The sequence below is a fragment of the Electrophorus electricus genome, chromosome 4 (genome assembly GCF_013358815.1).
Source record: "Electrophorus electricus isolate fEleEle1 chromosome 4, fEleEle1.pri, whole genome shotgun sequence".
NCBI lineage: Eukaryota > Metazoa > Chordata > Actinopteri > Gymnotiformes > Gymnotidae > Electrophorus > Electrophorus electricus.
Window position 1 is genome coordinate 29,017,459 of NC_049538.1, and position 20,571 is coordinate 29,038,029.

The window sequence follows — 20,571 nt, forward strand, 5'->3', positions numbered from 1 at the left end:
ATTAGATTAACCTTCTGGACTCTTCTATCCCAAACTCAATCTCTGACCTGTAATAGCTTCATGACATGAGGCATGCCCCTATTCTGCAGAGGTTAGCATGGCTAAAGAATGTTACCATTCAATAATGTCCACGCAACTATATTTCAGTATTTTTTATTTTTATAAAAATAAAATTTTAGTTTATTTATTAAAAAAATTTTTTAAATAAAAATAAAATGTTATAACTTGTAAATACTACATTCCCTTCATCAGTTACATATATTCAATAAATAGTTTAGTTCTTATTTTAAAGACTAAAATAGTTCCTTTTGCTTCCTTTTCTTTTCTTAAAAGAAAATTCATAAACAGTTAGGACCTAAATCTTCTAAATAGACAGGCATTCTTCATATTACAGCTGAAGCAAGAAGAAAGCTAAAAGCCCTTTACACGCTGTCCACATGTGTGCATGCCCATATGTCACTAAGGGGGCTCTGTGCTGTGTTGGAGGCGGAGTCATGGGCGGAGTCATACAGGTGAGCTCGCCTGGCCCACTCTGCGTCCTGTGCAGTGACCCCGTGTTTGTCAGTACTCACCTGTAGCGGAAGCGGCTGCCCTTGAAGAAGAGGTTGCTGCTGGACACAGTACGCACCTGACTTGACTTCTCCAACCTGGGTGGCGGACAAACAACAAACACAAAATTCCGCATGACTGATGTAAGCGCTCAGAAAAGACACCAAGGGCCAGTTTCCCAGACGAAAATGATGACTAAACTTGGACTGAGAAGCACTTTCAAAGGTATGTAAATCAGTTCAAGACTAGGCTTAAATGAAGTCCAGGGAATGGGCCCTGAGGGCAGACAGTGGCAGTGTGGTGGCTCATCATCTCCCCTAATGCCTAAACTAAATATATATATTTTTATATATACATTTTATATTAAAATTATATCTCATTAACATACGTAGCACTTCACACAAAACATTTAAATAAGATTTGCATATCAAAGTTCTAAATGGGCAAAAGAGGGCATATAATCATGAAATTATGATGCAAATTTTATAACCAACATTAATCTCTTGATTGTATAAGACTTTCACAGACTACTGCACAGTGCAATACTGCTTGCCTGAATGCACACCAATCTCCCTCAAACAAACATGCAAATGAGACAAACATGACTTGCAAATCATGAAAAGGATCCTATCATTTTGAGCTGGAAGGTGGAAGGATAGGCGCTAGATCAGCTCTGTGCTCAGCATGGCCTGTGGATCAGGAATGCGAGCTCAAAGGCCCTGGCTCTAATGAAGCATCTCGGGGGAGTGCTTTGTTCAGCACTGCACATCAGCAGAACCTGCGGTCTCAATTACTAAACACAGCTTCCACTGGAAACAAACACCCAAGCTTTCTATTACGCAGGGCCTTTTGCTGAGCCCACGTGGTGCCCAAAGTACTCACGCAGGCTGTTGTTTTAATGTAGGGGAATTCATTTTTATTTAGCAGAATACAGTCATTTTAACTTGTGTTAAAATATCTCGAATACCTGAAATATGTGAGCTTCCAGCAACAATTAAACATTCTCCCACAGCAACGTGGATTTTAATGAAAGCTGAGCAATGCTTTGGAAAGCTTAAACACCTTTTTTCCAGTACTGAGAGTCTGCACTTTATACGTGAACTGTGAGAAATTAATTAAAAAAAGAACTTTTATTGAGGTCCAGAAAAGAGCCTGATCCAGTATGAAGCGTCATGACATTTGGCAGTGTGATAAAAGAGAGAGAGAACAGTCCACATCCTGCTGTGGCTACTGACTGCTGATGAAGCACACGCATAGAAACTCTTCCTCTCTCACACTCTCTATCCATCTCCCCCTGTGACACTCTCTCTATCTTCCCCTCACATTCTTTACCTCGCTTACACCACCCCATAGTCTCTCTCTCTCTCTCTCTTCCACTCTCACTCTACCTCTCATTCTCTCCCCCTTTCACACTCTCTCTGCTTCTCTCTTACTCTTCTCTGAGCAGCACTCAGATCCCACAGCAATGTTAGGAACTAGTCAGTTAGTCCTGCCCAAAGACTAGGCTTGGTGAGGCAGTGCTTGGCTGTTACAGTGTTCTTGGAACTAGTCATTAGAGTACAATAGAAGAGACCTGAAACTAGATGCTTTTAAATCTGTTCTAAAAACGTTTTTATTTCACCAAGCTTTAAACTCAGTTTAGTACCACCGGACTTTTAACTTTTTAATTTTCAGCATTACAATCCATATTTAGTTACTTAAATTTTTTATTTATTCTGTTTTTATTTTAGTTTTATCTGTATAAAATATATATTTTTTAAATTTATTTTAGTACTCATTTATTGTCATCGCTATTTGAAATTTGCTGTTTAATCAATTGATTTTAATATTTCATCTTTTGTATGAAGAACTTCCGGCCAAGTACTGCCCTACCAGTCCCTGAGCCAGGAATGTCATCCCTGACATGGAACAAGGCATGGAGCTGCTAGCCCCTGCATGCACATGCGATGACAGCATCATATATTATGAATGAGGGAAAACAGTATCAGGATGACCGTGATGTTATGGCACTCCCTTTTAAGCGACAGGCAAAACATAAAAATTTATGGTGTTGGTGTTTTGGTAGTCTGTATTTTGTACAGACTCTGAAAGCTGAAAAATTGAATGCTGCTGCACTGAAAGCTATTTTTACAAGCCTGTAGAGGCATTACAATCTTGTCCAATTTACAGCTTTATTGTTTATTTCTTCTGCTCCTCTCATTGTATTCCCTCTTTTCATTGCTTTTCCATCAGAATAAAGTTTGCATAAAGATGAGTTGTGTTTGTTATGGAAGCATGAAGGATGATTAGGTGCAGGCTCACTTATAGAAAGCTTGGTTCTCCACGCCACATTTCCAAAGGTGCTTGCAGGCCTCTGGAGTTGGCGCAAAGTATGTTAAGATGATCTTCTTGTCCTGAGGGCGGTAGAAGAACAAATGGAAATATTTACATAGGATTGCCACATTTCCACACATCACAAGACACCATGACTGTACCACGAGATCACTGGTCATTGTAGCTCCAGTTCCAAGTACAATCATTTGATTCTTTCATGCTCTCACCTCCTTCTGATTTGCATATATATGAAAGGTCTTTCCCTCAAACTTCAGCTTTGTCACCTCATTCCTGTTGTGGAAAAATGGAAGAAGCTGTGCTGATAAAACCACAAAGCAAGACACTGGACAAAATCAACTGCTTAGTATAAGAAACAACAAATCCCACAAACAACAGTTGTAAACTGAGACAGAGCAGATATCATAAGCGTCGCTTGGTTTACTTAAAATAAAAGATTTAAATGAGTAAATGAGTCCAAATAATAACGCTAGCCTATTGGTGCTTCATTATTTGTATCTCAATCACTATGTTATGGCAGCATAAATATCTGTAGGAGCATGGGTATATTCTAATAATGTTTACAGTGTGTAAAAACATTCTATGCATATGCATACAGCTATAGAAAGGCCTACAAGTGCTCAAGATGTGCCTGTTAGCTAGATGAACTGGATCCTTTGAGTGTGCTATGTTTTATGTGCATCTTTCTGATTATGTGGCAGCAGAGTTCACCAGATGGCACAAGGGGGATAGACTGAAGAGGGATAACTGGACACCTGTATGCTGTGCCAGGCCACAGAGTGGGCCACAGGGCCAGGCCCCGTTGACTGGGAACATATAATTCAATATACCATTTCCAGCTGTGTCTGGTATGCCTTGGGACGTGGAATACAAAATGCTCTTGGCAATAGTGATTCATTGTTCCTACTGACGGGACAGGGACAGAAAGTGAGAGAGAGTGTAACACCGGAGGTTCATAGAAGAAATGGATCATGTTAGTTACTCACCATTTGAGAAAATGGACTCTCTTGTTCCCTTGAAGCACAACAAAGCCGAAAGGAGTGAAGGCGAGGAAGGCAGGGTTCCCAGACACGTCCTGTCACACACCGAGACAACAGACATTCATGGACAGCGAACATTCATGGACACTGGCCACAGGCAGATCAGCCCATTGTCTAGCCACTCACGGCTCAGGAACACACAGAGCAAACAGCTGATCTAGAAACATCTCCCACTATCCATAAGACTGGGGGGCCCAAGGATACGACAAACAAATGCTGAACCCACATCAGGTGTGATAAAAATGACTCCACACTTTCAGCAGTTGTAGGGAAGAAACAGCCCTGGCTTGAAGGTGGAGATGGTTTGGATGTCTTGGTTTGGATGAGACTGCATATGAGACACAACTATGCGAAATGAAGACTCAAACCTTGCATGGATGAGGATCCACACCGTATGTCTCCAGCATCTGGGCCTTCTGCAGGAAATTGCGCTCTGAAGTTTCTGGAGTCTGTCCCCTGTACACAAATTCCATAATAAGGGAACTTCACATTGCACATTCAAATTACTCCTAGAATAAAAAGGAAATCAAGGCATACATGAGTGGAGGACCATTTAATACTGGAAGATATAAGCACTACCATGTTTGAAACCTGTGCATTAGCCTGTCTATAAACATGCTGTGACTTCATCTCATATGTTAAGACTAGTAGCAGTGTTAACAGTGCTAAATATATCATTAAAAAAATGAATTTGTCTTTTATTCAGCAGGAACTATTCAAAATTCACAACAGCTTCTGCCTGTTGGCTCTGCATAAATCAGAAAGCTAAAGAAACCCTTAATCACCTTTAGACAGGATTCTGCAACATCTGAAAAATTCTTCTCAGCCTTCCAATGGCAGTTTCCATTATCAAGCTGATAGCAATGGTTCCGTTTGTAAAAATAATCATCACCAGATGGCAGTAGTGCACACAGATTATCCGCTTCACTTGTGAAGTATTATGTAGCCAGCTATTCTTTACTTTCCATCAACCACACAAACTGCAGTCTCTCGATGGCCCAAACACTTACATTAGTTCACTAGCCGCAGGGTTGGTGTGAACTCATTCGGTCAAAGCACTTTTTGTGAAGGATTTTGTGCCTTTGTGTGCAGCTTTCTATGTACCACCCTGTCCTCTTTTATCTCCCTGAGTTATATTTTCCCTTGATCCTTTATATACACAAAGTCAACTTAAAATAATTGACTATACCTGCCAAAGTCACATACCACCACAAAGGGGTCCATCAAACTATCTCATAATCCATTTTATGACATTCTGAGTTTACTGCCAAATGCAAATGAATAACAGTCTTATATGATACAAACCCCACCAATCTAATTTTGCTTTGCCAACCAGCTTAATCAGTCCTTGTAGAGACTATCCAGACAGATTCAGTACAGAGTTTTGCATCGCCATCATTTCCTGGGTGCATCCATATTCTTGCACTCCTGTCATGCTCAGCAGTCCTGTGCTGTGGTAATCACATTTCCCTTTTGGGAATTACTACTAATTACTAAGGAACCAAACAACCAATCAATAATTATGTCCTACACCCTGTTGGTTGTTTGTTCTCTATTGCTGCCAAGGCTGCTATGAGCACAGTCAATTCATACTGACCTATTATTTTATTCTGTTGGGTGTAATAAGCACAGGTAACAGATAGTAACTTTAAAGACTTTAAAAGTGTGTGTGTGTGTGTGTGTGTGTGTGTGTGTGTGTGTGTGTGTGTGTGTTGGATGGAGGGAGAGATAGAGGCAGAGAGAAGGGGGATATGGAGTAAAGAGTGTAAGAGAGCGAGAGAGAGAGAAATACAGCTCAGCCATCCACAGCACCTGCAAAATGACACGACTCCATGCCTCTCTCTGTGTTTACGGATATTCTCCCTTAAATGGAAGTATTTTCCTTTCTACAGAATGGAAGCGCTAAAGATCAACTATACAGTTTATGTTTATGTTTATCTCCAGCTAAATCACAACACCACCAATAAATGAAACTTCAGAGAAAAGTGTTTTAGTGCGGCTGTCTGGACTGAATTCATGGCACACTCATCCTATAAAAATGTGAACAAATTATTTACAGCTATGAAATGTGAATAATTTTGTATCTGCACAGTGGTCTTTTCAGTGTGAGTCAAGTGTATGAATTAACAGAGGCAAAGAATATCTATAACCTCTTTCTTCAGTGTATCAGAATATTCAGAGATACCTGAAGACCATGACTGCTACTACAGATAAAGCAGAATAGCACAGACAGCTTTTGTCTAAGGGAATATGGCAAAACAACATTTAGTTCACACACTACAATACTCGAGTGGATAAGGGAGCAAGAGAGGATATAAATGAAAACGAGAGAGACAGACAGAGAGAGAGAGATATGCCAGTGTATTTAGGCATTGAATGCATCATTTTATGAACTCATTTTATAAACTCATGGCCAGCATCAAGAGACTTACATGAGCTCTGTCTTGTGGATCTCAGCAATCCTTCGCTCCAGCTTCTCTGAGTGCTTGGGGAAGAACTGGAACTTTGAGCTGTAGCCTTCCGGATGCTTCCCTGGGTCATAGTCTCCAATCTCCGCTGTAGAACCAGGAGACCTTTTAGGCAACTACATGTCAAACATCACCACAGACTGTCTGTTGTGCAGTCGTTTTGCTCTTAAGGGAAGAGCTGGCACTAACGTTTTGCTGTACAGCTGGGTCTATCTGTGGATCACAGCAGCATGCCATGTGCTGTGTATTGGCCAGATGTATAATGGCCATGTGTCGACTTCGTGCCAAGTGCATTTCGTCCACATATAGCATCACACCATACATACAGGCTTTGTTGTGTAATGACAACGCTCTACATGTCTCTGACATCTCTGCAGGTGAAGCAAGAAAGCTTCTCACCATTGCTACACTGACTCTGCAATCACCAATTTAAATGTAAAAAGTCCTTGCGAAAAAGATGCAGATCAGTGTGTTGGGAGGTTGGTGTTCACCCTGAGCCTTGCACATCCTGCTCCTCAACCCACTGAAGTTTGCAACATTTACATTTAAGGCATTTAGCTGATGCTTTTATCCAAAAGACTTACAATTATGACTGAGGAGAACTTGAGTAATTGAGAGTTAAGGGTCTTGCTCAGGGGCCCAATACCAGCGTGTATCAGCCTTTTGATCACAAAAAGGTCCTTTTTCACACTGGTTCTAATTTTAGAGAGCTGTAGATTGTAAAGGGATTTCATGCCTTTTTTCACCAAGAGCTGGTATCTTATCTGAGATGAAAAGCGTGCACATGGAAAAGAGTCCATCTGGTATTTATAGCTACATCATGCATACAGGTGAGAACCAGCCTTTCATTTCAGCCGCACAGAATCTTTTCTAATGGCCAAGAGGGAAAAGGTATTTTTTTAGTCCAGGACCTCAACAGTGCTAAATGTATTAGAAAATTTCTCATTTGGTCCCAGCCTACCTTGTAAAATGTAAGCCGCCAGTATAGCCGCATCAGACGTCTTGCAGAGAAGCCGGCCATGGTACAGATCTCGCTTGATCTGCAGGAAGACAAGATACCTGCGACGAGAAGACAGGAGAATAGAGTGAGAAGTACAGAAGACAAAAGCGTCCTAAGCTCCCCTCCTACCCAAGTAACCATCAGTGATTAGGCTTCATACAGCTACAGGTGCCGAGACAAGCAGACAAACATAAAACCTCACAGAAATGATGAAATCACTCTTAAAAGGGACATAATTACATATCACCCACCTATATTTTATGACTACAGAAAAAAAAAAATCTAAAGGTGATATGAACATCCCATCTGGCCATGATGAATACGGCTTTTTGTTTTAGGGAAAAGGAAAGTAAATCTGGTTCAGGGATTGGTGCTTTGTAAGCCCTGGGGCTTCCTTCTGTCTGCCCAGGACACTGTCTCATGTAGGACAATGAGGTCCCCACCTCTTTCAGCATTGTAGGACACCACACCTTCACACTGCCCTCAGCACCTGCTCAACCGTGGTGTTCGGCTGTGACCGAACAGCTTGGGCTGTTCTGAATTTACTCACTAGTGAGTAACAAAACAAACACCTCAAAATGTCAAACTGTTCCAGATATTTTCAGTATCTAGCGTTCAAAATATTGTGAGTTATAATAGTAACTATACTGTATATACCAATACTTTACATTACACGGATAAATTCACAAATGAAATATTTGACAGTTCAAAAAGGGCAAATTTAGAATATGCTGCACAATAAAACAAACTAAAAGAAAGAGCATCAATATTCTTGGTCATAATAATCCCTTTGATACCATAATACCATCATAACTGAACTGCCCGATCCATACCTCGAGTACTTCAAACCTAAAGTACGGCTTGGCTTGAAATACCTTGCTTCAGGTATCATGGGCAACAAGCATCCAGACTATTTCCTGTCCTGGCTCCAAGATGGTGGAGTGAACTCCCACTTGCTGTCCGGACAGCAGAGTCCCTTGCAGTTTTCAAACGCAGACTGAAGACCCATCTATTTGCAGAATATTTAAAGGACAACTGACACTGCTCCCATATTCACTGACTAAATTGGTACTTATTGTAGGGTATTGTTTATGTTGTTTAACAAACTTTAGCACTTATTGTTTATTGCAATTATCATTGTTTAAAATAGACCTTATGTATTTTGTACTTTTAGGTATCAGCAATGATCCCTGTATTCTACAGTTCATTGGTATGTTGGACTGTAACCTACGGTACTGTACTAGGATATTCTATGAGTAAATGACAAAGCACTTTTGTAAGTCTCTCTGGATAAGAGCATCTGCTAAATGCCGTAAATGTAAATGTAACTGAGTCAGAGGTAATATGAATTGATGTCCTTCTAAGATGGCGGTGGTAATTCCTTGTTGTCCTCGTACATGCAACATCAGGAAGCCATGGCATGGTCGCACCAGATGCCTGCTGAGTGCTCCTCTTTAACTTCCCAAAGTAGGCCAGCACAACGCAAGCCAATTCACTTTTTGAAAGGTCCTCGCTTAAGAGGCCATCCAAAGTAAGAAAGCAATTACGCTCGGCGGAATCTCTCTAGGTGACGGCAGAGAAGTGGCTATTGCTGAATTCACCAGGTGATTTCTGCCCTACATATCTGCTGCCTTTTATACCCACAGGTCTTCATTCCATACACGCACATGTGGCTTGTCAATGTCATTTATACTGAGTCAAGGAGACCCGGCATGGGTAGGTTAAATGCGCACTAATCAGAGGGTGGCAGCATCCCTTTCATAAAGCCATGCCTTGTTATTGCTGCCTGGCTGCAATAACAAGCAACACTAGCATCCTAGCGACACTACTTGGCCTAACACCCACAACTATGTGGGTAAGACTACCATGCTAGTGCTAATGGTGTAAGTGATATTGTTAGTCTGTCACCCAAATAATATGGTAACAGCAGTGGTCCTGCAGTCAGCATCTGACCAATGATATACGATAGAGGGTGGGCTACAATCAATATTTATTCAATTATTCAGTGTTTATTCATGCAAAATAGGCAGATGTACCTGAATAAATCAGCCAGTGAGGTAGCTGTTTCTAATAGCAGGGTTTGCGAGTCTATAATACAATTTAGTGCAAAAAACACATTTCCAATTTACCGGCTGAAGTATTTTAATATCATAAAGATACTGTAGAAATAAATACACAGTATATTATTGCACTCATATAAAAATATTTTAATAACAAATTAAACAAATGAAAATGGATATTTTATGTGTAACTTGATGCATGACATTCTTATCAGTGAGGTTTTCTTATTATTTTCTTATTATTAAACAGTTTGGTACAACACACTACTTTTAGAAGTGATGATCTGTAACTGATGTGCTCATAGGAAATAAATCATGGCCGTGCTAAAGGCTCACAAGGTGTTGCATAAGAAGTGTCAGCTGACCCAGTGTGAATGTGCTGATTGGTCCTCTCCTTCCTTCTGCCTCAGTGGGACTCGGTTAGCTCTGCGCTCTTGCTAGCTCTATGTTCTCCTCCCTTCTCCAGCTCTCGCTCCAATATTCTCTAGACCTCTTCTCCTGTTCTCTCCTCCTCTCTTCTCCTGTTCTCTCCTCCTCTCTTCTCCTGTTCTCTCCTCCTCTCTCTCCTCCTCTCTCCTCCTGTTCTCTCCTCCTCCTCTCTTCTCCTGCTCTCTCCTCCTGCTTTTGCCTCCTCTCTTCTCCTCTCTTCTCCTGCTCTCTCCTCCTCTCTTCTCTTCTCCTCCTGCTCTCTCCTCCTGCTTTCTCCTCCTCTCTTCTCCTGCTCTCTCCTCCTCTCTTCTCTTCTCCTCCTCCTCTCTTCTCCTGCTCTCTCCTCCTCTCTTCTCCTGTTCTCTCCTCCTCTGCCCTCTTCTTTTCTATCCTCTCCTCTTTTTTTCCCCCTTTCCTTCTTTCACTGAATTAAGTATTCCTACTCCCCACACTAATCTATATATTCGCTAAATAAGCATGATGTCATTCGGGTGAGCCCTTTGCAGTTGGTGCGATCCAGAGCATATCATCCAGAATGTATCATCCAGAGCGTATCATTCAGGCGTTTAAGATCTCTATCCAGCATGCAGGATGCGTGCCTTTTCTAGGTCACCTCGTTGTAGACATAAGAGGGTGGGGGGGGGGGGGGTAAAGTCACTCAAAAGAGAGCCAGGACACTGCTAGCTGGGGGCTAAGCATGTATCATTTAGAGGAATAAGTTAAGTCCCTAACCCGCAACCTCCTTTCTGATGCAAAGTGTAGAGAGGGAGAGAGAGAGAGAGAAAACATACGCATTAGAAGTGAGCTTCCCTCCCTCTTCTGTTTGGTTTTGCATTGTTTTCTGGTCATTAATTGTTGCTTGAATCTTACATGAACTCCTTATAAATGTTTGCAGTTTTGTCATTACATTGCTCATTTTCTCTTGTATACCAACCTTGAGAGTGAAAACGATGCTATATAAACAATATGCATCATTGATGTTGTTGTTGTTAAAATGTCAACAATCATGAAACTGAATGTGTTTCAGAAACTGAAAGTTACTGAAAGGGTTAGAAAGAACATCTGGTCTGTATATAACCTAGCGCTGGGCTGAGGGATGATAGCAGTCACTTTTCAGTGATTCTCTCTCTGGACAAAGAGAAGGTAAACAGACAGCAAGGTTTCTCAGGTGCCAAACTCAATATGTGACTAAACTCAGAAATGGGATTTGGGTTGGCATTTATACAGAATGGAACTCTTAGACAACCTTCTGTTCTTCACCTGTAGCACTGCTAGTCTAGCCTTGGAGAGCTGTATCAGCAGTAGCCATCTACTTTAGAAACAGCACTTAGAAAGCAACCAAGAGATGCTTAGATTTAACTGCATCAGGGGCACATCAATGGATTTTTCCCAGTGAGAACTATCTATAGTAATGAACATGAACACATGCCTGGAAGATTTTATTCAAGCCCTTACCTGGTGATTTCCTCCTTAAGTGCAGCAGGGTCTGGTGGGTAGAATTTGACTCTCAAACACATGGTGAACGGAGGCTGGGCTATGGCACAAAACGGACCAGCTCAAAATCAGCTCAATATCAGCTGAAAATCAGCTCAAACACATGGTGAACGGAGGCTGGGCTATGGTACAAAATAAATAAACTCAAAATCAGCTCAAACACATGGTGAATGGAGGCTGGGCTATGGCACAAAATGGGCCAGCTTAAAATCAGATCAATATCAGCTGAAACTCAGCTCAAACACATGGTGCATGGAGGTTGGGCTATGGCACAAAATAAATCAGCTCATTTCGACTACAGCTACTGTTCATAAATAATGCAAGATTTACTAAAGATATTACAAAATGCAAAACCCTTGAATAGGCTTCCTCTGTACTAAAAAGGAAGTTCCACCAAGATTAAGACATGTGCATTTCAACAAAGGAGCAATAAGTTGTATCTCTGGTCAGTTCTCAAGGAATTCCTTAGACACCAGCAACAGTTCAGGTAACTGATATTTTCAGACGAAGCTACTTAGGTCTTGTACTATCAAAAGGTTTAGGAGCTTGGCCTAAAATGTATGTGAAACTACTACTTTACTAAGGCATAAGATCCATAAAGTATTTATGACTTTTGCAATAAACTATGCCATATTAGTTTCCATAGAGATGATGCTCCATTATGGCAATTAACAGAATGTAACAGAATGGGCTTTAACTAAGAATACTTACATTTCATTTGCTTGGTGATTGACTTGGTGAACTCTAACCAGTGCTGCAATAATAACAGAAAAGAAAAGTTTTAGATCTGAGGCACACACACACCCACCCACACACACACACACACACACACACCCCACCCACACACACACACCCACCCACCCACACAGGTGGGTTTTGTTGTTAAAGATCTGAAAAACATTTTATGTTGAAAATATGAGGAAAAAATCTAATATTTAACTGAAGTAATACAGAAAATAAAATCTTCTGAGGTATATTCTCATTCATCCTTGACTTCCTCTGAGCACACCTGAGTCTTTAGGAATTACACTGTTATTCATGACTTTCAGTTCCAATGAGTGAATCCTCATGAGCCAACTTTTTCATATTTTCCCGTTTCCTGTAATTTTATTTCAGCCCCACAAAGAGATGAAAACACACACATAAATGTATCATTATACAATGACATTTATTAAACAGGAACAAGTAGCCAGTGAGGAAATATATCTGTGTGAGTGCTTTTATGCGCATGTATGAGTGTGTGTGATAGGCGGGGCATTGTAGGTATATGCTGCATCTAAATTTATCTTATCCATTTTCTTCCCTTTGCATCCAAACATTAGCACATGGCCAACATCACACACAGACTCTGACTACGCCATCATGCATTACAGCAGATAAGCCAGACCAGCTAAGCCTAGCTGGATATTTCTCACTCGTCCTCCGTGCAGGCAAAAAAAAATAAGTCCAGAAATATCTTGGGGCTGTTTCTCGAGACCCATCTTCTGACTTAAGGTTTTTGCTGCCAATACTTCTCCATCACTGCTATCATATTTCTGAGTAGGCCGCCTACTTTGGTGGACGTTTGGCCAATGAAGAGGACTCCACATTAACTACGCAGCCTGGAGACCTGCAGAGTGAGTGCTGTCCTGTCGCTTCACATTTACAGCATGTATTCTTCCGCAGAGATCGTGTCCCTCCCCTGACCTCATTATTATTTATGTCACTCAGTGAAAGGAGCTCCCAGAGGAGTCCGCACAAAAGAGAGTGGGTGTGAGGGTACATATAGAAAACATTATTTAATATACATATATATGTAATATACATATATATACATATATATGTGTGTATATATATATATATATATATATATATATATATATATATATATATATATATATAAATAATGTTTTCTATATGTATATTATATATATATATATATATATATATATATATATATATATATATATATATATAATATGTGTGTGTGTGTGTGTGCGCGCGCGTGTGTGCGTGCGTGTGCACATTCACGTGTGTGTGTGTGTGTGTGTGTGTGTGTGTGTGTGTGTGTGTGTGCATAAAAGTTTGCTTTGTCAGTCTTCTGCTGAGGTGATAAGGCCAGTACAGAAAAGCAATTCAAGATAAAGAAGCAAAACACAAAATACCCATGTATTTTATCTATACAGTGATGTTAACATACATTTCAGTACTTGCATAAAGATCACTTTCAATGTTAGAAATTTTAATAGTTACAAAGTCATACTTGAGGAAAGGGACGCATGCACACGCACACGCATGCAATCGTTATCAGAGGATAATGGGGAGTTCAAAACGATCTGACAAGACAATTTGTGCACTAGCAGAGGCCTATGGACCAAACCAGACCATCCAGATGAACATTAAATCATGTTACAGAAGTGCAGGCTGCACTGGAGGTGGGACTTCATATTTAAATTTCTATATTGATGATAATATTAAACTTTCATATCATGCTCACATTAGAAGGCTATTATAAGCTTGAGCCAAACAATTATAATATGAAAGTTATTTCCCAGCTAAGGCTATGGCTATGCTGTCCTAATTATTCAGTCTTCAGTCTGGTATTTGGATATTGTTTGTTCCTCCCAGACCAAGGGCATTTCCAGCAGGAATCAAACAGCATGGCCGACAGGGCTTCCCACACTCCCGCTCGTGATGGACCTGCTTGCCCTGGCAAGGAGCAGGAGCATTTCTACAGGAAAGGGAAGCCACGTGTTGCTCTTGTACCATGTACTATTATTTAGACCATTAGACTATGTATATTTGAAGGGGTGAAAAATAAATAAATAAATAAATAAATTTTGTGTGTGAACACACACACACACATGTTTTTATATATATTAGTTGCTGTTTCCATGTTCTAACACCGCTGTCTCAGCGTTCTAGGGGCTTCAGGTGCCTTAAAGCAAGAAAAACACAATTTGTAGGACATGGGGTCTCTAGAACAAGCACTGACAACCATGGCATGATTCAGATGACTCATATTTAACATACCCAGTATACTATGTTTGTTTTCATACAATATGGGGTACAGTTTTTAGGCCATAAAACCCATCCCTACTATGTCACTTCCAGCATTGCTGTCAGCACAGCGCAGAGAGAGACACTCACCCTTTGCTTGTCCGGGTCCACGTATCTGATGCCAAAGTAGTCCTTCTCCAACAGGTTAAGATGGTGGCAGATGAGATCAAATAGATACTGGCCCTTTGCATCTCTCTGAAAAGACAATGGAAAGACACCAATAATCAATATTTATGGTGTATCAGGGTAAGCTGTTTTTAATGTGTCTGAATGAGCAAGAGGAAAGGCAGGAGTCAGCCAGCGAGTCTCTTAATTACTGATAACAAAAAGCTGTTTTGAACCCCTCTGGAGAAATTAATTTAATATTAATGTTTAGACACCAGCCATCTGCAGAGCTAGAGATCAAAAAATAAGAGACAAAAGAAAGAAAAAAAGAAAGAATGGACACACACACACACACACACACACACACACACACGCGCATGCACACGCACACACACACACACACACGCGCATGCACAAGCACGCACACACACGCGCATGCACACACGCACGCATGCACACACATGCATGCGCACATACACACACACACACTCACACACACACACGCGCGCATGCACACGCACGCACACACACACGTACACACACACGTGCATGCACACGCACACACACACGCGCATGCACACACACACACACACACACACACGCACACGCACACGCATGCACACGCATGCACGTGCACACACACGCACACCTCCATGTCCTTTAGGACTTGGGAACTGTGGTCCCGAGGCTTTAAACACTGGCTTGAGAAAGCCACATAGTGGATTCATCTTAGATCAAATTTCTTTGAAACAATTCATTTTGCATACATCTTTTATTACTTCACTGGATTTACGAAATTCCTCATATTTGAAAAAAGGGCCTGTAGTGACATTTTCCTGCACTTACAAAGAGATACAAAGGTGTAGATTTTGACACTTGAAGGAAAGATCAAAGCCATATGAAAAAAGCCTCCTCAGTTCCTCCTCCAAAATCCCTCCTCTATCAGCGCGCCTCCCCATTAAGCTCTCAAACACTCATTTGCATTTGAAATGCAATGTCATGCAAATGTTTTTCTCTCTACTCATCACTCATTACTCTCATTGCTGAACCTCTATCATGCAACGTTAAAGTGATTACTGTCTGCAATGAGGGCCTGAAGGTGCTCAAAGCTGCTGCTCAGAATTTGCATAAGCTGACACCTTGCCTGATTAAGACTGGTTGTAACACCTCAGCTGTTAACAGCATTTCTCTCAGAGAGCATGGAATACATTTTCATTCAATACATACTATAATAATTTCACATCACCTTGTAAAAACAAACTGCATTCAAAAATGTTGCAGAGACTGCCGCTGGACAATGGCATGAATGCTAAAACTCAGGAACTTTTTCCATTTTCCTTCTGTCATTTCATTCTGGTATTTATGCAAAAAGTCAAATTTCTCCATGAATTTCTCCCCTTCCCCTGGCTGACCAGCTAATGTTCCTTAGTCTCTTTTCCAAATATCTGAGGTGAAAAGCATGCGCAACATTTTTTACAGACAACAAGTAGAGCAATCACTGGTGCATAACCACCTGAAATTAACATGTGCCCATCTCGCTCTGTCATCCTCCAAAACTGTACCAGTGCCCGCACACTCCAGCTTTAATCCAGGGCCTGTGTAATGGCATGTAGTTAATGAGGGCACCTGGCAGACATTTGTTGGCCAGCGTCCAAACTGAGCTCTTCCAGCCATTACACGAGGTATGAAAAAGACAGCACGGCCGCAAGGTCAGCTGCCTCGTGCGTCACGCCCGCCAATCATAGGACACCACACAGACCTCAGCGCCAAAGCCGCTGGCCAGGTCGAGGTGGATCCAAGCTGTCAGGAACTCTGAGTTCTGCCCTGGTCCATGTGAGTCGGGTCAGAGTGGGAGGCTGTGTGGTGGGGGGGTCACATCGTCTCTCTGTTTCCTGATGGAAATTTCTGCCGGTTGGTCTGCGGAGCATTCCGAGTTGCCATTAGAATGTAGTTGTTTACAGCAGAATACAGCAGATGCCACGATGCTTCAAAGAGCTCACTATAGCCGATTTGCATATTCTGCTTTCTCAGAGTGCTTAAACACACACACACACACACACACACATAACCATGCACACTCACCAGCTTGCATGAACAACAGATAACATAACAGTATGGCATATTGTGTTTGGCAAACGGATCATGTTTTCAAATTGACTACGTCACTAGAGTTTGCACTCGCATTACAATGATATGGTGCATGTTTCACCCTGAACCACTGGCTGCTCTGCCGGTTGCGTCTGCAAACAGACGGGGAACAGCGCACACATGCAGACAAAGCTTAGCAGAATGGTAACATACAGCCCAGGCTCAAGATTAGCAGCAGGACAAAAGCCTGCTGAAGCATATCGCATACACATTAGATGACCCATAACCACATGGATCATCTAATCTGTCTATAGTCATAACTTAAGAATCTGTCCAAAGACCTTGGATATCACAAGAGCTTTGAGAACCTTTGATATCACATTTGTTCCTGTGACCTCTTGCACTCAGGATTCTGGGTAATGTGGGCTGATTATGATTCCAGTCACCTGCTGTGTGCTTGAGAGTGAGACCGGTAAACATCCGGCCAAATAAAGATGATGCACACACCACACTTTCTGTCATCACACCAATTCTGTTTTCATTTCTTCAATAGTAGCAAAGATAGCAACATTTCTCTAAGTCAATCTGTAATCAAAATCATTTTCACCTCGTTAATTCATGCCCTTTGTCATATTAAGTATAAGTCATAGCGATAAATCATGTCAGTGACAAAATTCTTGAATCTTTAGTCAGAGTGCAGTGACTTCTAGTTGCATTTAAATGACTTCAGATGTTTCACTACGTCATCATAAATGGAAAGAGGGAAAAAATATATTAACCAATAACATCATGGCATGTTTTATTGGTTAGCTGGTGTAAATACCAACTGGCAGTAACATGGACAGGAGCGTTTGGTTGTTTGGTTGTATTTGGTTGTTTGCTACGTATATCTTCCCTATATATATTCCCAGGTTGTTGGCCTGGTAGCTCAAATCTTTACATTCTGAAGAAGGCGGAGTACTGGAGAATTCCAGATTATGTTCAAGACACTGTTTAAAGAATGCAAGTCGCCCACTCTCTGCTACTGATGAATATGGCAATTCCATCAATTAAAAGTATTTTGTATACAAATACCCTTTTGCACTGCTCTGCCTTCTTATTGATTGTTATAAATTCAAATGAATGTTCCCCACCTAATTACTGACCACCGAGCAGTGTGTAATGATAAAGCATATAAGCATAGATTCATTATCCTCCATGATACTGTGCAGGCTATAGTCCAGATCTGATCCATGTTAGTGTTGAAATGTGAGCTTTTCATGATCCTATCAAGTGCTAATTGATAAAATCATGTCCAGCCTATAGCTGTTCCGTTTCACCCAGATTTATGTCACATTAAGTAAAATACATTCTGGTTTCCAATTAACGTTCTGGTTTCCAGTTCAGTCGTAAGGGACTGACACAGAGGCGGGGGTTTGAGTGAGTGTGGACACCAGGCAGCAGCAGTCTGCACACACCTCTGCCGCTGCTGAGTAAGCCCTTAAAAGGGTCTACTGATCTACTGTGACACACACACACACACACACACACACACACACACACACACACACACACACACACACACACACACACACACACACACACACACACACACACTAAAGAGAGGGGGATAATTATGTATGGAGGATGATTTTTATAGGTATGAATTGTGAAGGACATTCAGATGAATTATAGTTTTCTCTGCTTGGACTACCACAGTAAAACACCAAAGCTCTCTTTGGACATGCTTCCATATCCTTAGCTGACTCAATCCCACACAATCCCACACACATGAAGAACAACAATCTTACACAATCCCACACACATGAAGAACAACAATCTCACATAGCCACATATGAGGAACAAATCACACACAAACAGCCAATAAGACAAAACCATAGTGACAGAATCTTTTATTCAGTACGATTCAAAGAAAGTGAGAAAAATCTATAGCATGTAATGTGCCTTGTCATTATTTGAAATCTCTATATGAACAGCATGGATGAAATTTTTGTTAATGCTCAAAATTACATGCAATTCCTGAGAACTCATAATACTCAGGGCTGCTGATTTGCTACTAAATTTGCCAAGAACCAGCACAGCAACGCACCAGTTCACTGCAAGAGTGGCACCAGCGGCAACTTTGATGATGGGGGACGTGGACGTGTGTGCTATGAGCCGCTCCACCCACACAACCACAGAAAGGGATGGCAGGAAACTGGGCACCTGGGTGATGGAGGCTGGCACAAAGACATCAACATCATGTAGGAAGATGAAGACGCACCCAGACGCTCACTTGGTATCAGCTGCCACTGAAGCACAGACACAGAAACCCTCCCGCAACGCCCCCTGGTGGGCTGCAGGGTGATTGCAGCTGTCTTTCTCCCTGCGCCATTCCCCCAGACCTCACACAGAGTTACTGTTTCCCACAAACAGTGTTTAATTGCAGCATCTGGGCGACAGAAGGAACATCACTTAATGAAAGGGTTCCTAATTATGTCTAATGGTGCGTCTTGCCTCTTCTCGGTATAAAGAAACAAAAGCATGAAAGAGTACTGAGACGATGTGTCCATGGAACAAAACAAACCCACAGGCATTATCCAACAAGCAGGGCAAACTACTGGCTACAAGTGCAGACCACCACTTCGGTTAATTATAGTTTGAGGAGTGAATTTAGAATTGCAGCATAGGATTAAGAAATCTGGGAACTTCTAGACAGCTTCTGCTTTTTGCAAGAAAGCCTGTATCCCCTTTTCTGAAGAATCGAGAGAGAGACGGAGAGGTTGAGAGAGAGCAGGGCGATGCAAGGACTTTGTTGTGGACAACCAACAGGAAGCTGGAAATATAGATACATATGTAGAAATGTCAAAACTCTAGTGAAGCTCGTGTTCAGACAAGCAGGTCGTTTCAGAAGAGGTCCTTAAGGACAGATGATGGACATCTGTCCAAAATGTTCTGTTTCTCTGGAAACCTTGTGTACTTCACTACAGTTTTGAATATCTAAGCATCTATTAACCCAGTACACTGCAGACACTCACCTGGAATCTTCTTTTTTATTTTATGCACACGCACGCACGCACACGCACGCACACATTCAGACAATGGACAATTCAGATTTTCTCTAAATTCAATGACATTACTGTACTCAGTACTGTATCTACACAAGAGGACCAGGAACATGACAGATAGGAAGACAGAGAGGATGTCAGGGGAAAAGAGATAATAACGACTCTCAGTAATAACAAAGCCCGCTAACATTAAGCTAGTCTCTGGAAAGCAGCTCACTAAGATGCACAGAATGGAGAAGCACAAGGGCTCACTGGAGCAGATCTGTTTAAGCAGAACCAAGCTCTTGGCACAGGCAATCGGGCTCAAATTCTAGTAAATCGGTTTACCCCATTGTCTGCAGCCTACCTCAGGGGAATTTCCTATGGAGAAATAGCCATTATATTCTTCATGCAAACAAAATGTACAGTTCACCTCGAGGGAGCAATATGAGTGTGTCTCTCGCATTACCGTCACAATGTTCAGTCCACGTCAGTGAAAGGTTTTCATTTCCTTTTCCTTTTTTTTCACACGATGTGTTTATTTCTGAGCACTAGCACAGTGTGCGAGTGTGTGTGTGTGTGGTTTGCAAAGCATTATGATGATTTCATTAGAAGATTGCTTTGCATTTCTGTGACTGTAGCAGATACAGCTGTGAATAAAGGCATCAGCTGGGGTGGAAGCTCAAGACCTTAAAGGAATATTTATTCCGAAATCGCACTCATTATAAATGTAGGCCTAAGCCTGAATGGGTCAAGAAGCATGATGGAAATAAGTGATGCTAATTAGTTGCCATTTTCATTCAAACTTTAACATCATTAGCATTTTTTTTTAATGAGTATTCCTTTAAAATGTCTGATTTTCACAACAGTCTACTCTCAGCGCTCCTGCACATTATACCTAAGCTTGGCTTTCACACGTTCTTTGTAAAAGTAAGTAAAGTT

General features: G+C 41.4%; 1 protein-coding gene across 2 annotated transcripts in view; it reads right to left on the reverse strand.

Moving 5' to 3' along the window:
• The window catches only part of LOC113573988 (FERM domain-containing protein 5), a 75,451-nt gene that overhangs the window by 6,705 nt on the left and 48,175 nt on the right, over positions 1-20,571 (reverse strand). For both annotated transcript variants that reach the window (XM_027004602.2, XM_027004603.2), the window contains exons 2-11: positions 14,501-14,605; positions 12,083-12,125; positions 11,333-11,411; positions 7,350-7,447; positions 6,353-6,476; positions 4,289-4,376; positions 3,867-3,955; positions 3,090-3,153; positions 2,851-2,942; positions 573-647 (exon numbers count right to left, since the gene is read on the reverse strand). In XM_027004602.2, the coding sequence (XP_026860403.2) occupies positions 573-647; positions 2,851-2,942; positions 3,090-3,153; positions 3,867-3,955; positions 4,289-4,376; positions 6,353-6,476; positions 7,350-7,447; positions 11,333-11,411; positions 12,083-12,125; positions 14,501-14,605 (857 nt within the window). The remainder of the gene's footprint in view (positions 1-572; positions 648-2,850; positions 2,943-3,089; positions 3,154-3,866; positions 3,956-4,288; positions 4,377-6,352; positions 6,477-7,349; positions 7,448-11,332; positions 11,412-12,082; positions 12,126-14,500; positions 14,606-20,571) is intronic.